General features: G+C 45.1%; 1 protein-coding gene across 1 annotated transcript in view; it reads right to left on the reverse strand.

Annotated features, from left to right (window-relative positions):
• Svopl (SVOP like) overlaps positions 1-14,649 on the reverse strand; it is a 68,451-nt gene that overhangs the window by 52,645 nt on the left and 1,157 nt on the right. Inside the window, exons 3-6 of the mRNA XM_052172837.1 lie at positions 11,383-11,481; positions 6,021-6,092; positions 4,405-4,529; positions 2,022-2,085 (exon numbers count right to left, since the gene is read on the reverse strand). Of these exons, the coding sequence (XP_052028797.1) occupies positions 2,022-2,085; positions 4,405-4,529; positions 6,021-6,092; positions 11,383-11,481 (360 nt within the window). The remainder of the gene's footprint in view (positions 1-2,021; positions 2,086-4,404; positions 4,530-6,020; positions 6,093-11,382; positions 11,482-14,649) is intronic.

The following is a 14,649-nucleotide window of genomic DNA, read 5'->3' on the forward strand; positions in this document are numbered from 1 at the left end:
CTAACAAGGTAGAAGTTGGTACCAAGGACTGGAGTTTTGTTGTGATAGGTTAGACCATGCTTTTGTTTGGAGGAATGTGGACTTTGGGGAAGCCATGAAATGTTTTCAGTGGGGCTCGATGGGCTGTCCTAGTAGGAGCATGGAAGACAGTGGTGCTGAGGGTGACAAATTGTTGAGGCCTGGCTCAAGAGCTTTCAGAAGAGAAGAATGTTAGTAAGTGGCCTAGAGACTGTTCCTTTGACGTTTTGGTAAAGAATATGGCTGCTTTCTGCCCTTGTCTGAAAAAATCTGTCTGCCGCTAAGTTAAAGAGTTTTTGGATTGATTGTGTTGGCAAAGGAAATCTAGAAACAGCCTGATATCAATTTTGTTGTGTGTTTATCGATCATGAAGAGAAACAAAGTGAACAGGAAAAATACAAAAATGTGCAGTGTGAAGGGAAAATGGGTTTCTGGAAGTGGAATGGAGCTAAATCCTGGGTTCAAAGGGATAAGCGGTTTAAAGAAAAGTCTGACATTAAATGGAATAGAGGGAGTGGTGACCCCAGGGTAAGATCCCACCCAGATAAGCTTCCAACTTGAGAAAAGAAATTAAAGAACAGCTTCAGTCTTCGTGTGGTGGTGCACATCTCTAATCCTAGCATTGAGAAGGCAGAGACTGGCAGATCTCTAAGTCTGAGTCCAACCTGGTCTACAGAATTCCAGGATAGCCAAGTTTGGGCAGCAAAGGAAGCCATCAAAAACATAAAGCTGGTGAAACCCCAGTAAATGTTTTCCCTTATAGAGCTGCTGTGACCACGGTGTCTCTTCACAGCAATAAAATCCTAACGTTGCATTTCATGACTTAAGATATTCTAGTGACTCTCAGATAAATGGCTACCAGCTCTCAATTCAGGGAGGTGTTCTTGGTTTTTAATAGATATTTTTGGAGGCAGCAAGAAGAAAGCATAGGTAGAGCTGTCCATCCTTTTGTGCAGGATTCATATCCATGAATTCTACATCTATGGTTTTGGCCAACTGTGTATGGAGGATATTCAAAAACAAAGCAAGTCTTTGCTGGACAACTGTATACCTACAAAATATTGATCAAGCAACTCATATGTAAATGATGAAAAGTGTATAGGAAGGGGGTAGGGTATATGAAATATGACACCAACTTCTATAAGGAACTTGAGCCTCCACAGATTTTCACATCCTCAGGGACCCAATCTACCATGGATACAAACAGATGTCTATTCTGGCAGCCTCTGGAGTTGACTATTCAACTCAAGCAGACATAGACAAGATGGGGGCATTGAAGAAGCCCGTCACCATCCTAGACAGACGGATTGATTAGTATTGAAGTATAAAGTGCAGACACTATGAAAAAAGATACATTCCTGATCATGAAACACTGAAAACAAAACCTGGTGAGAAATTGGACTCACCATTGGGTGTTTCCAGTTCTTGATGGTTGTTGTTGTCTAAATTCTGTGTCAAAATGCAAAACAACCTCCTATCTTATTTCTCCTGGACATTCCCTGGAGTTGAGACAGTAGGGTCTGAGGGCATCAAAAACAGTCCTTGGGCGCAAGATTGATAAAGCTTCTGATGACCTCTAGTCAACAGGCAGCTAGGGTCTGTGGGAACCCCGGAGGAACAGCAGCTGCCAAATCACAATCATGGTGCCTTCCTCCAAGTGAAAGCAATGTGGATCTGGACACACCAGCATCCTTGGAAGAAAGATGAGACATACAAAAAAGGTGGAAGCTGTCTCCTCCTCTGAACTCTCAGTGAAGTGAGAAAGGCCATCTTAGATGTGCTTACGCATCACTGCTGGGCGGCACAAGTCCCCAGCTCAGAAAATCCTCAGATTGAACCTCTGGCATTAGACATGCTTCTTACCCACTAGTTGATCCCAAGGTCAATTAAGTGTTTGAGTGTTGATTGGAAGGAAGGCAACCCACAGCCCTGGAGTCCCCACAGCCCTGGAGTCCCCACAGCCCTGGAGTCCCCACAGCCCTGGAGTCCCCACTTGACTTTACCTGAGACAAGGGTAGCATGTAGCCTCGGTATTTCGTGGGCAAAAATTCAGTCTTTATGATTAACCTGCACAGGGAATGGAGAGAAACAGTCATTCTGGTTTTAGAAAACTAAGCAGCTTTCCTTTAAACAACCACAAGTTTCCACCTCAGTAAAGACATTATAAGCATGGTTTATAATGAGATGGCTCAGCAGTTAAGAGCACTTGTAGCTCCTGCATGGGACCTGAGATTGGTTCTCAGAACCACAGTGGTACTTATAATCATCCTTAATTTCAGTTCCAAGGTATCTGACAGCCTTTCTAACCTCAGAGGGCACCAGGCACTCAGAGAATATACATGCATACACACAAGCATACATACATACAAGCTGCAAATCACTCACACACATAAATCTAAAAAGTATTTTAATTAAAAAGGAGCTCGTTGTATATGAAGCTATAATTGTTACAGTGACTTTCCACTTCCAGTGAGAAGTGAACTTGTGACTGTTCCTCACTTGTCTGTCACTTTGCCACCACGGTCGTTTTAAACAGGGATATTAGCCTTTTCGCTTCAGTCAAGAGTTTTGGAAAACAGCTTTGTCAAATTGAATCACCTTTTAGGTGTGAAACATACCTAAGAAATCAAAATATATGCAAGGAAAGGCAAAGAATGTTCACTGGTGACAGTCACAGTGCAGTCCTAGTGAAGTACAGAGGACTTGTAAATAGAAGAACAGAATGAGAGCCCAGCAGCTTTTACATTGTTTTCTGTTAGCATTGTTAGCCAGAGCCGGGCCTCTCTGTCTCTCTCTCTCTCTCTCTTCTCTTTTCTCTCTTCTCTCTTCTCTCTTTTCTCTTTTCTTTCTTCCTTCCTTCCAAAGTATTAATTGGGCTTCTTCTCCAGGGAGATTTTTAAGCTCTTTCAATATCTACGCCTATCCGGATCTTAGCTCAGATACTTAACTAATGCCCCAGGGAAGAACCCTTCTGCTTTTGACACTTTAAGGCTATGCCAGGTGCTTTAACATCTCCTGGCAAGATTGAAGGAGAACAGCCCTCAGGGCGTCCCAGAAGGAATAGCCTGAGGGGTGCTGTAGATTTCTAGAAGGCCCCATAACTGGAACATTAACATAGCAACTCACACCTAAACACTGAGACCCTGTGCATATGCCTAGCAGCAGGCGACAGGTTGGCAGGGAACAGCCACACACATTCATTTAAGCCTGTTTCAGGATTTTTCCCTCCACATTGCAAATTCTTTCTGGTATGGGTTTTGTTTTTTATTTTGATTTTTTAATCCAAATATTTTTATTTTATTTTTAAGTGTGTGTGTGTGTGTGTGTGTGTGTGTGTGTGTGTGTGTGTGTGTTCATTTGCATGTGAGTGTAGGTGGTTTGTAGGTTCCCAAGGAAACCAGAGGCATCAAATTACCCCTGCAGCTGATTTGAATTTGGGCCCCTCTGCAACAGTGGTAAGTACTCTTTTTTGTTTTGTTTTGTTTTTTTGTTTTTGTTTTTTTTTTTTGGGTTGTTGTTGTTTGGATTTGGTTTTTTTGAGTCAGGGTTTCTCTGTGTAGTCCTGGCTTTCCTGGAGCTCACTCTGTAGACCAGGCTGGCCTTGAACTCAGAAATCCGCCTGCCTCTGCCTCCCCCTGAGCCATTTCTCTAGTCCTGTGTAGTTTTAAACTATAGGGCAATGGCGCTTTGTAATGGATGGATGCTCCTGAGTGTTACAGTGCTTGTATTTGGCCCCAGAGTCAGCTATCTATCTCCTTTGAGGCGAGAGGGGGTGACGGGGGGCAACAGAAAGGGATAGGAAGAGTGCCATAAAACAGTGTACAGGAAAAAGTTTAAATCCCACATGCCCTGACCTTCCTTCCAAACCACGACGTTGACCATGAGCTATAGGACTAACATGACTACCCACTTCAGTCACTGACCTGCAGGACTAACATGTGCTTCACCTACTTAGCATAGTCGTGTGTGTATACATGCTTGTGTGTGTGTATGTGCACATCTGCGTGTTCTGTCCACCTGTATATGAATCTGTGCCTCCTCTCTCTCTCTGTGAATGTGTACATGTGTGTCTGTCACTGTCTTTGTTTCTGTGTCTGTGAGTGTGTGCATGTCTGTCTGTGTACATGTGTGTATATGTGTGTTTTGTCTGCCTGTATATGAATCTATGTCCCCCAGTCTATGTGTGAATGTGTACATGTGTGTGTATGTCTCTGTGTGTGTGTGTGTGTGACTATGTGCATTTATGTCTGTTTCTGTGTGTGTGTGTGTGTGTGTGTGTGTGTGTGTGTGTGTGTGTGTTGCATGCATGCATTTGCAAGTGCACTCATGCACATGACTTGCAGGGCATCAACATTTCTCTCCCAAAGTCTCTGGAGTAAGTCTTACCCTTGTGCATGGCCAGACACACCACAGCCTACCATTGTCCGCAGAAAGACAAACCAGACGTAGGAGGGAGAGAAGGAAGTCAGTAAGGAGAAGTAGGCTCCCCACAGGAACGAGAGCAGCAAAATCTGAAGCAAGAAAGAACACTTGTTACTGGACCTGCCTGGGGAATGAAGGGGTCTCGGACACCTCCAGAGGTGGGTGCGTCCCCACCTGTCTGTGGGACATCAGAGCCACAGCACATGCTGGTCTCTCTCAGTCTCCACTGACACATTCTAGGCCATTCCCTGTCTGAAAGCCCCTTTACCGTGTTTAGCATGTCCACCCTCAGAGGTGACACCAAACAGAGCTCTGCCCTCCCTCCTCACAGGGCTGTTAGGAGCAAAAAGAGGCCCTGTGTTGGAAAGAGTATACAAAGCAAAATTGAAGAATTGCTTTTTCTTATTTACAAGAACAACAGAAGTTTAGTGTATGAACTAAAGTTCCCAGGAAAACCACAGTTATGCTGTTGATTTTTACAGAACTGGTTGGCTGCTGAGAACTGTGACTTTAGAAAGCTGGACTGCTGCAGATCCAGAGACAAATTATCTTAGGATATCCTTAGCTCTCTCAATAGACAGTTTCCACCTGCCTCTGTATCAGGTCCAACATACTAGCGATTATAAGGGAAAACCTTTAGATTACATTAACTTAACTAGCTTTCACTGTCCCCAAACTAAACAATCAATATCATCAGATAACACCTGGGACCTAGAGCAGAGATTACCCTGCTTTGCTTAAGCCACCAACCTAATGTCCCCAACAGGTGTATTTGCTATTAAATCGCAAGATCAAGTTGGAACGTTGTCTTAGTTAGGGTTACTACTGCTGGGATGAAACACCATGACCAAAGGAAACTGGGGAAGGTTGCTACTCTTCCACATCAGTGTTCACCATCCAAGGAACCCAGAACAGGAACCCAAACAGGGCAGAAACCTGGGGGCAGGAGGTGCCATGGAGGGGTGCTGCTAACTGGCTTGCTCCCCATGGCTTGCTCTGTGCTCTCTTATAGAGTCCAGGATCACCAACCTGCTGATGGCACCACCCACAATGGGCCAGGCCCTCCTCTCTCATCCACCACTAAGTAAGAAAATGCCCACAGGTTTGCCTTCAGCTGGATCTTATGGAAGCAATTTCTCAACTGAGGCTCCCTTTTCTCTGATGACTCCAGTTTGTGTCAAATTGATATAAAAGTAGCCAGCATAAAGTCGGGCATGGTGGCACACACCTGTAATCCCAGCACTTGGGAGGCAGAGAGAGGCAAGCCGATTTCTGAGTTTAAGGCCAGCCTGGTCTATAGAGTGAGTTCCAGGACAGCCAGGGCTACACAGAGAAACCCTGTCTCAAAAACAACAGCAACAACAACAACAACAACAAAAAGTAGCCAGAATAAATGTGGCATTTAGGATAACCTGAATCTGTGTTCCTGCTGGTTACAATCACTCGTGTTTGGTTCCTTATTAAGCTATCTCTTATCCCCTTTGAGGTGAGAAGTATTGACATGGGACAAGAGTCCAGGAAGAGAAGCAATAGGGAATATCCCAAAGGGAGGTGTGTGCAATCCTAATGGCCTGACCTACCTTCCAGCGGCCATATCTGTCAGCTAGGAGACCAAAGAGGATGCTGGATACCATGTAGCCAAAAAACACCATCTAGAGTCAGGGTGAAAAAATAACAATGTTCTAAGCAGAATGCACCAGTAAGCTATGTGTTTGCTACATTAAGCAAATAACCTCAAGTCTCAAGTAAAATTAGGCTGCAGATGGGTTTCCCAAAGCATCCCGGGGCTCAGGGAGCACAGGCAGGCTCCTGGGTCAGTGTCTAGGCTTCTTCTACAAACATATCGCACTGACATGACCCAGGTGGAAATGGGTCCCCAGAGCAGGGAACTGCTTTCCTTCTCCCAGACACTGGCTTCAGCTGTGCCTGGACCAAAGCTGTGACTTCCCATGGTCATTTAAGATCTGGTCATGCCTGTCATGCCTTATTCCAACACAGGCTGCTGCCACCAAAGCAGCCTTTCTTTGTATGGTCACACACACAAGCTTCACATGAACACCTGAACCAGTCATCCACTTGAAAACTTCTCAAAGGCTGGGGCAAGGGCTTGCTTAGCACACATAGAGCCCTGGGTTCTGTGCCCAGCTCCACATAAAATCAGGCATGAGGATTCATGTCTGTAATCCCAGCACTCTGGAGGTAGAAGCAAGAGGGTCAGAGATTTAAGGTTATCCTTGGGTACACAGTGTATTGGAGGCCAGCTTGGGCTACGTGGATGCAGAGAATCACAGACTTGGCCTGGTCTAGCTGCCTTGACAGGCACTCGTCCTAGGTTTTTCAGGTTAGAATCCTAGCTGCTGCGGCACTGTGTGCCTTTCAGTTCCTAAGACAGAGGCACTCCCTCGGGCAGTGGAGCAGGCAGGTCTTCTGTGTAGCTCTGCCTTCCCTAGAAGTCAGCAAAGCATATAGAAGCTTGACTGGGCGATTACTCTTAATTAGTCATTAGTCTTATGTACCCTGTATAACTTGTGAACAACATTGTATCCTGGCAACTACAACTGTATTCTGTTTCTGATAAGCATATAAAGAGTCTGATTGCTTGCAATAAACTTGTCTTAGCCCCAATCTTGCTGAGAGCCTTCCAAACCAGGCCTGGTTTTCATTCCCACCAACCATATTAGGAGATGTAAGCTAAGCGCTGGCTGGTGCTTACACAGAGACCCTGTCTCAATAAACAAACAAATACATAAAATCTCGGAACTGTAAACCCTAAGGTGGAGCTGCCTTGTGCTTCTCTCTCAACTCACACTTTGCTCAGCCCTGGCTTGTGTGTGCCTGTGCACTTAGCGCCTACTTCTCTGCCTTCTGACATCTGCTTTTCCCCTTAGGAAACCTCCTGGCTGGCGCCTCCAGGGAGAGAGAGGCACAATGACAGCTTCGCTTCCAGTACTTCTCAGGGAAAATGCGCTCTCTCTCTCTCTCTCTCTCTCTCTCTCTCTCTCTCTCTCTCTCTCTCTCTCTCCATGCCTTGTTTCTCTTCCTCCCTGCCCTTTATAACACTCACAGGAACTATTTGAAAGCCATCCAGCAAGCATGAAAGCCATCATGACTGTGCAAATGTCTCTGTGGTTGGACCAATCCTATTTTAAGAATATACCCTGGAGCAGTATGGCTGGGTCACATACTGGCTGTAGGCTTAGTTTTCTTTAGAAGCCTGCATAATGATTTCCATGGAGGCTATGTCGGTCTCAACAGTGAATAAGGGTTCCCCTCCCCCACACCCTTGCCAACATTTGGCAAGGTCACTTGTTTTCTTGACAACAGCCACTGTGACTGGGGTGAGAGGAAATCTTGAAGTTGTTTTAATTTTCATTTCTCTGATGGCTAAGGATGCTGAATATTTTAAATGTCTATTGGCTGTTTAAATTTCTTCTTTGGAGAACTTTTCATACCATACACTGCATCACTGATTTAATGAAAAATTTGGGTTCTTGGTGGCTTTTTTTCCCCCCAGTTCTTTACACATTTTGGGGGATTGGCCTCCTGTCTGAGCTGGCAAAGATTTTCTCCCTTTCTGTAGGCTGCCTCTGTACTCTGCTTCCTTGGCTGGCTTTTTAATTTCACATAATCCCTCTGGTCAACTGGGGTCATTTCCTGTGTTATTGGAGTCTTTCAAAAAGTCCTTGCCTATTCCCGTGTCTTAAAGGATTCTTCCCGTGTCCCTCGAGCAGTTTCAGTGTTTCGGGTTTTATATTAAGGTCTCTGATCCATTTTGAATTGATTTTTTTGTGTAGTTCTAATTTCGTTCTGTACTCAGTTTTCCCAGCACCCTTTGCAGGTAGGCGAGATGCTCTCCCACGAGTGTTTTTGTCACCAATCTCAAAACCTTTGTGGCCATGGCTGTTATGTCTGTCTCCCCTGCTGTATACCCTCGGTCTGCATGTGGGTCTTGGCCAGCACTGCTCTGTCTATGGCTCTGTAAGGCCATTTGAAATCAGAGACCTGCATTAATCTCGCTGCTTAGGGTTGCTTTGGCCACGAGGAATCTTTTGCATTTATACATTAATCTTAGGATTGTTTCTTCCAAGTTCTTCAATGAGTATCATTGGAATTTAGATGGGGATTGGAGCGAATCCTCAGGCTGCCCTCACCAAGAAACACACTTTCAGGGTATTAATTCTGTCAATCCATAAACTCGGAGACTTCCCACTTTCTGGTATAGCCTGTGCTTTTATTCTATTCAGTGTCTTAGTTTTCACCTCATAGCTCCTTGGGTTACAAAAGCCATGATTTTTGCCCTGGGCTCTACTTTTTGGGACAGAAACTCGACTCATAGTCTGTGTTGGCCCCAAAGCCTGCATTTCTGTAAGATCGCAAGGCAACAGGACCTGTAACAACGTCCTTGTACTCTTCCCTGGGGAGCTCTCAGCTCTTATTTAATATAAAATAGGATGCTGCCAGGTCTAGTGGCACATCTGTAATCCCAGCCCCTGGAGACTGAATGGGGGTGGGGGGCAGGTATACAAATGAAAAGTTCAAGAAAGACAACTTTCTGACTTAAGCACTACACACTCTTCTGCTTTTTCAGAAAAGGACAGACATCTTGCTGTGACTGAACACACATCTGGGCCTGAAGCCTTCCGTCCTCCAAGACATGGAAAGAAGCAGGATTTGAACTTGTCTTAGTTAGGGTTTTACTGCTGTGAACATACACTATGACCAAGGCAACATTATTAGGAAAATATTTAATTAGGGCTGGCTTACAGAGGTTCAGTCCATTATCATCAAGGCAGGAACATGGCAGCATCTAGGCAGGCATGGTGCAGGAGGAGCTGAGAGTTCTGCATCTTCATCTGAAGGCTGCTAGTGGAAGATTGACTTCTAAGCAGCCAGAATGAGTCTCAAAACCCACCTCCAATTGACACACCTACTTCAACAAGGCCACACCTTCTAATAGTGCCACTCCCTGGGCCAAGCAAATACAAACCATAACAGAACTTACTACACATTAAGAGCTTACAGAGAAGTTCTTAGGGAGAGAATGGGGGTGCATCACAGATCCCAATTCAGAGGGGACTTTGAGTGGAAAGGTGACCATCTGTCCTCACTATCCTACAAAGCAAGGGTCACTCCCGTGTCCAAATCCTTGCAAGCTCAAAAGGTATGGTGGTTTGAATAGGTATGACCCCCATAAACTCATATGTTTGAATGCTTGGCCCATAGGGAGTGACACTGTTGGGAGGTGTGCCCTTATTGGAGTAGGCGTGGCTTTGTGGGAGGAAGTGTGTCACTGTAAAAGCTTTGAAGTCTTATATATGCTCAAGCCACACTCAGTTGACACACAGCCTCCTTCTACTGTCTTTGGATCAAGATGTAGAACTCTCAACTCCTCCAGCACCATGTCTGCCTGCACACTGCCACACTTCCCACCATGATGATAATGGACTAAGCCTCTGAAACTATAAGCCAGCCCCAGTTGAATGTTTTACTTTGTAAGAGTTACTATGGTCATGATGTATCTTTACACCAATGAGACTCTAACTAAGAATTGTTTATATTTTTATAAGAATATAAGCCAGGTAATGGGGAATCAACAAGAAAGCGTCTAGAATTTTCCATAACCACTTTCAAACATTAGCCCTAACCCTGTCTTACAGAATCTCTCCCTCGAAGCTTCTGCCACCACCTGCCTGTAACAGGTCACCACCTTCCTGACTTCCAGACAGTCCTCTCAGTCTGGCCACATCCTGGATGTCATTCTATGTTCTGTGTCTATTAAAAAAAATCAGATTTAATGACAAGTAAACTGTACAGGCTGGTTTTCTGTGTCAACTTGACACAAGCTGGAATTATCACCAAATAAGGAGCCTCCCTTGAGGAAATGTCTTCATGAGATCCAGCTGTATGGCATTTTCTCAATTAGTGATCAAGGGTGGTGCCATCCCTGGGCTGGTGCTCTTGGGTTCTATAAGAGAGCAGGCTGAGCAAGTCAGGGGAAGCAAGCCAGTAAGAAACATCCCTGCATGGCCTCTGCATCAGCTCTTGCTTCCTGACCTGTGTGAGTTCCGGGCCTGCCTTCCTTTAGTGGTGAACTGCAATGTGGAAGTGTAAGCTCAATAAACCTTTTCCTACCCAACTTGCTTCTTGATCATGAATGATGTTTTGTGCAGGAATGGAAACCCTGACTAAGACATAAGCCCACTCCTTTCTCATTACCCTGTGCTTCTCCAGAACTCCTAGGCTGTCTTCGCCTAATTCCAGAACACGGCCTCACCTCAGGGCACTGCTGTTCATCACTACATACTGCCTCCCTGGTATCTGGCCATCAGCCATACTTCCTCAGATTTCTTGGAACACCCAATCATAGCCCTCTTTAAGCCCCTCAGTGGCTGCTCATGGATACAACATGGCCTCATATTTTCAATAGGTCTTCTTTGCATAGTAGCCAAACCATGTGTCAGATAGAAAGCGTACTTTAATATCTATGTCATAAGAAACAAAGACTATGAAGTACAAATCCCTTAATGTAAAGTGCTTCTTGTTACATGGACTGGGAATCTGAAAACTACAACACATACTGCATCAAATGTCTTTTTCAGGGAGGGCTTAAAGCTTTGGTGGACGTTGAGTGGAAGATCACCTGGAGGGGGGATGCTAGGGAGGAGGGGCTGGGCTGTGGTTGATGGCAGTGCATGGAGAGGAGAATGTTCTAGAATTATTGAGGAGATAACATCAGCTAGGAATGCCTGGCTACTTATTAGACTAAAAGGGAAAGAGAGAAAGGCATTAAATGCTAACTGCACAGGGCCTGGAAACCCAGGAGCTGTGGAGGCCAGCACTGCTCATTGTGGGTCGGGGTAGGGTTGGTAGAGCTCTCGGAGTACTGGAAAGAAAGCCAGGCACTGAGGTGGTTCATTCACAGTGCAGGCAGCAGGTACTCACCGTGGTGACAAATGCCACCTGCCAGTTCTCCAGCTGCCATTCACAACGGATAACAGGAGACACAACTGCTATTAGCATGATCTCCATGGCTTCCACAACCTGCGAGAGGAGAAGGAAAGAAAGCCACATCTATACACCTGATCATGTCACCTCCACACAAGCATGTCACCCTCCTATTCCAATGGCCTCTTTCCCCTAAGCCAGCAGTTCTCAGCCTGGGGCTCCTCAACCTGGGGGTTGAACAAGCCATTTACAGGGGTCACCTAAGATCACCAGAAAACACAAATATTTACTTTATGATTCATAACAGTAGCAAAATTACAGTTCTTAAATAACAATGAAAATAATTGTATGGTGGAGGGGTACCACAATATGAGGAACTGTATTAAAGGGTCACAGCATTAGGAGGTTGGGAACCACTCCCCTAGGTGGAGGGGGATACAGAAGAGCCAGTCACAGTAGCTTACACCTGTGACCCCACCGGGTAGGAGCATCATGGGTTTGAAATCAGCACTGGCTGGCTTCAAGACCCGGAATCAAGAAACCCAAAGCAGTACAAAAAGAGGTAGATCCATATAGTCACCCTTAGCTTTCATAGATGTAATATTCATGGTTTGCACAACTTGAGAGTATCCCTAAAGACGGAGAGCACATATTCCTTCTCACACATCCTGCTGAACTGTGCGTTTGCTCAGTGACTCTGACTGAGGGGCCAGGCACTTAGCTAATGGGTGAGCCTGGCTAGCCAAGGCACATTATTCAGATGGTAGGACACACCTTTCCAAATGGGGTTTTAAAATAGCTTCTTATATCAGGAAGCTGAGATCTTAAGAAGACTGGAAAGTTTCTGAAGGCTGAAACAGTAACAGAACAGACACAGGTTAGGAGCTCATGATCAGGACCCAGTGCCTCCTGAGCAGATGGTGTAGCAGGTACTACTAAGTATCTCAAGAGGAGAATGGATAACTAGCGCTCTAGTTTGCTTCATGTTGCTGTGAGGAAGACCATGACCATAAGCAACTAGGGGAAGAACAGGTGTATCTAACACACAGACTACAGTCCATCATTGAGAGAAGCTAGGCTACAGAGGAGAATTAAATAGCTAAACTGCTTTGTGTTCATCACTGGTCTCACACACACACACACACACACACACACACACACACTCATCTACCCAAGAGCTATCTGGATTCACTAACAAAACACATACACACACACACACTAGTTAATTTTAAACATGCCTTGACTAGCTCAAAGGTTGGGCAGGTCTCATCCCCGGCCCAGTTGGCATACATTTCCCTCTAGAACTCCTGGCTCAGCACCTTCTAATCTATGTTTTGTCTCTGCCACCCTATTACCTTCTGGGCAGCCCCTGCTATAGGGCGGCTTTCCCTTTCTACCTGCATTTGGATGAATTTTCGCCTGCAGCTCTGTCTCCCTCTGAGGCATGGTGATCTTTCTCTCCTTCCTTTCTCCCAGTTCCTAGCCCACAGGAATCTAAAGGTCCCACCTCAGTCTACCTGGCCAGCCATTGGCTATTGGTTCTTTATTAACTGATCAAAAAACAATTGAGGACAAGGACCTTCAGTGTTTAGACACAGAGATTCCTGATTTGGGGAGCTGGATTAATTCAACGCACTAGAACCAACCCCCAACACCACGGTAGGAGCTCAAGGCAGAAACCTGCAGGCTGGCACTGGAGCCGGGTCTATGAGGAGAGGTATTTACAGACTTGCTTAGCCACCTTTCTTAAACAGCCCAGGTCTGTCTGCTCACCCACAGTGAACTTCCATCCAACCCACCCTTGCATCAATCAGCAATCAAGAAAATGTTCTCCAGACATGCCCACAGGCCTTTGGCTGAGGTTTCCTCTTCCCAAGCAAGGAAACCTAGCCAAAACAATTAACTTTTTGTCCATATCCCACACTCCATTTCAGGGTGGGTTTATCTCCCAGGGAAAGAAAACAGATGCCAAAGATGAATGAGCAGAAACAGGTGAATTAGGTTTTAAAAAACCCATGAAACAAAACCAACCAACCAACTAGAGACTTGATAGCACAGGATGAGCTTCTTAAAGACAGTTGTAGAGAGAGATATGCCCAAGTGTGGGTGTGACTCACTTCATATATACATATACATACACATGTACATACACATATACATATGTGTATATATAACAAATTAATAATATATTAATAGTAAATAATTAATACTAATATAACATACTAATGTAATATTTAGTATATTAGTATATTACATTAGTGTGACATTAAATATTATACTAGTATTTAATGTATTGTGTATTTGAGTATGCATGTGTACCACATGTATGCAGGACCCATGGCAGCCAGAAGAGTGTATTGGATCCCCTGGAACTGGACTTACAGATGGTTGTGAGCTGCCATGTGAGTGCTGGAATAAAACCTGAGTCTTCTGCAAGAGCAGCAAATGCCATCCCTCTAGCCCAACCTTATTTCCTCAGTCTAAGAGCTCACCGACTTGGCTTGACCCAATGGCCAGCAGACCCCAGGGATCCATATCTTTCCCTCCCACTGAGATTGCAGGCGCATCACCACTAAATGCAGCCTTGGTATGGATGCTGGGGGTCAGACTCGGGCACCATCTTTGTTTTTGAGATAGGGCAGGCTGTGAACTCTTGGCCTCAAGTGATGCTCACACCTCAGTCTAGGTATCAACTGGGACTAAAGTGCCTACCACTGTGCCCAACCAGATCTGAGGACTTGCGCCTGCAGGACAGAATGAACCCTGACATCATAGACAAGGAAGAGAAAGGAGAAATAAAGAAGAGAGCATGTCTGTCTGCAGTTTCTCTCATGACACCACTGGGACAGTATGGGATCGGTTATTACAGTAATGTGGCGGCCTGGTGTGGAAAGGAGGAGCCTTAATTCTAAGCTGCTAGGCTTTCTTGTTAGTGTGTGGTTTGTCTCCCCTAGATGACAGCGTGACCATCTCAGAAAAGCGTTTGATTTACTAAACTTGTCTTCCAATCTTCTTACTTCCTCCTCTCAAGTCCCAGAATCACACCCTTGTGTTACCTGCTTCGGTTCATGAATATTTGATGAAAGTCTTTAGAGAATTAAATATTTAGGATTGCAATGACCTAACTCCACCATACCAAGGACAACATAATAAGATCCCGTTTCCCAAAAGAAAGAGATTTGACTTGATCTTTGTGCAGGGTGGGGGGGGCATCTATCCCATAGTCTTAATGGGACTTCACATGCTAGGCAAGCTCTTTTTCAC

Source organism: Apodemus sylvaticus, chromosome 2 (assembly GCF_947179515.1).
Source record: "Apodemus sylvaticus chromosome 2, mApoSyl1.1, whole genome shotgun sequence".
In the NCBI taxonomy this organism is placed as follows: Eukaryota; Metazoa; Chordata; class Mammalia; order Rodentia; family Muridae; genus Apodemus; species Apodemus sylvaticus.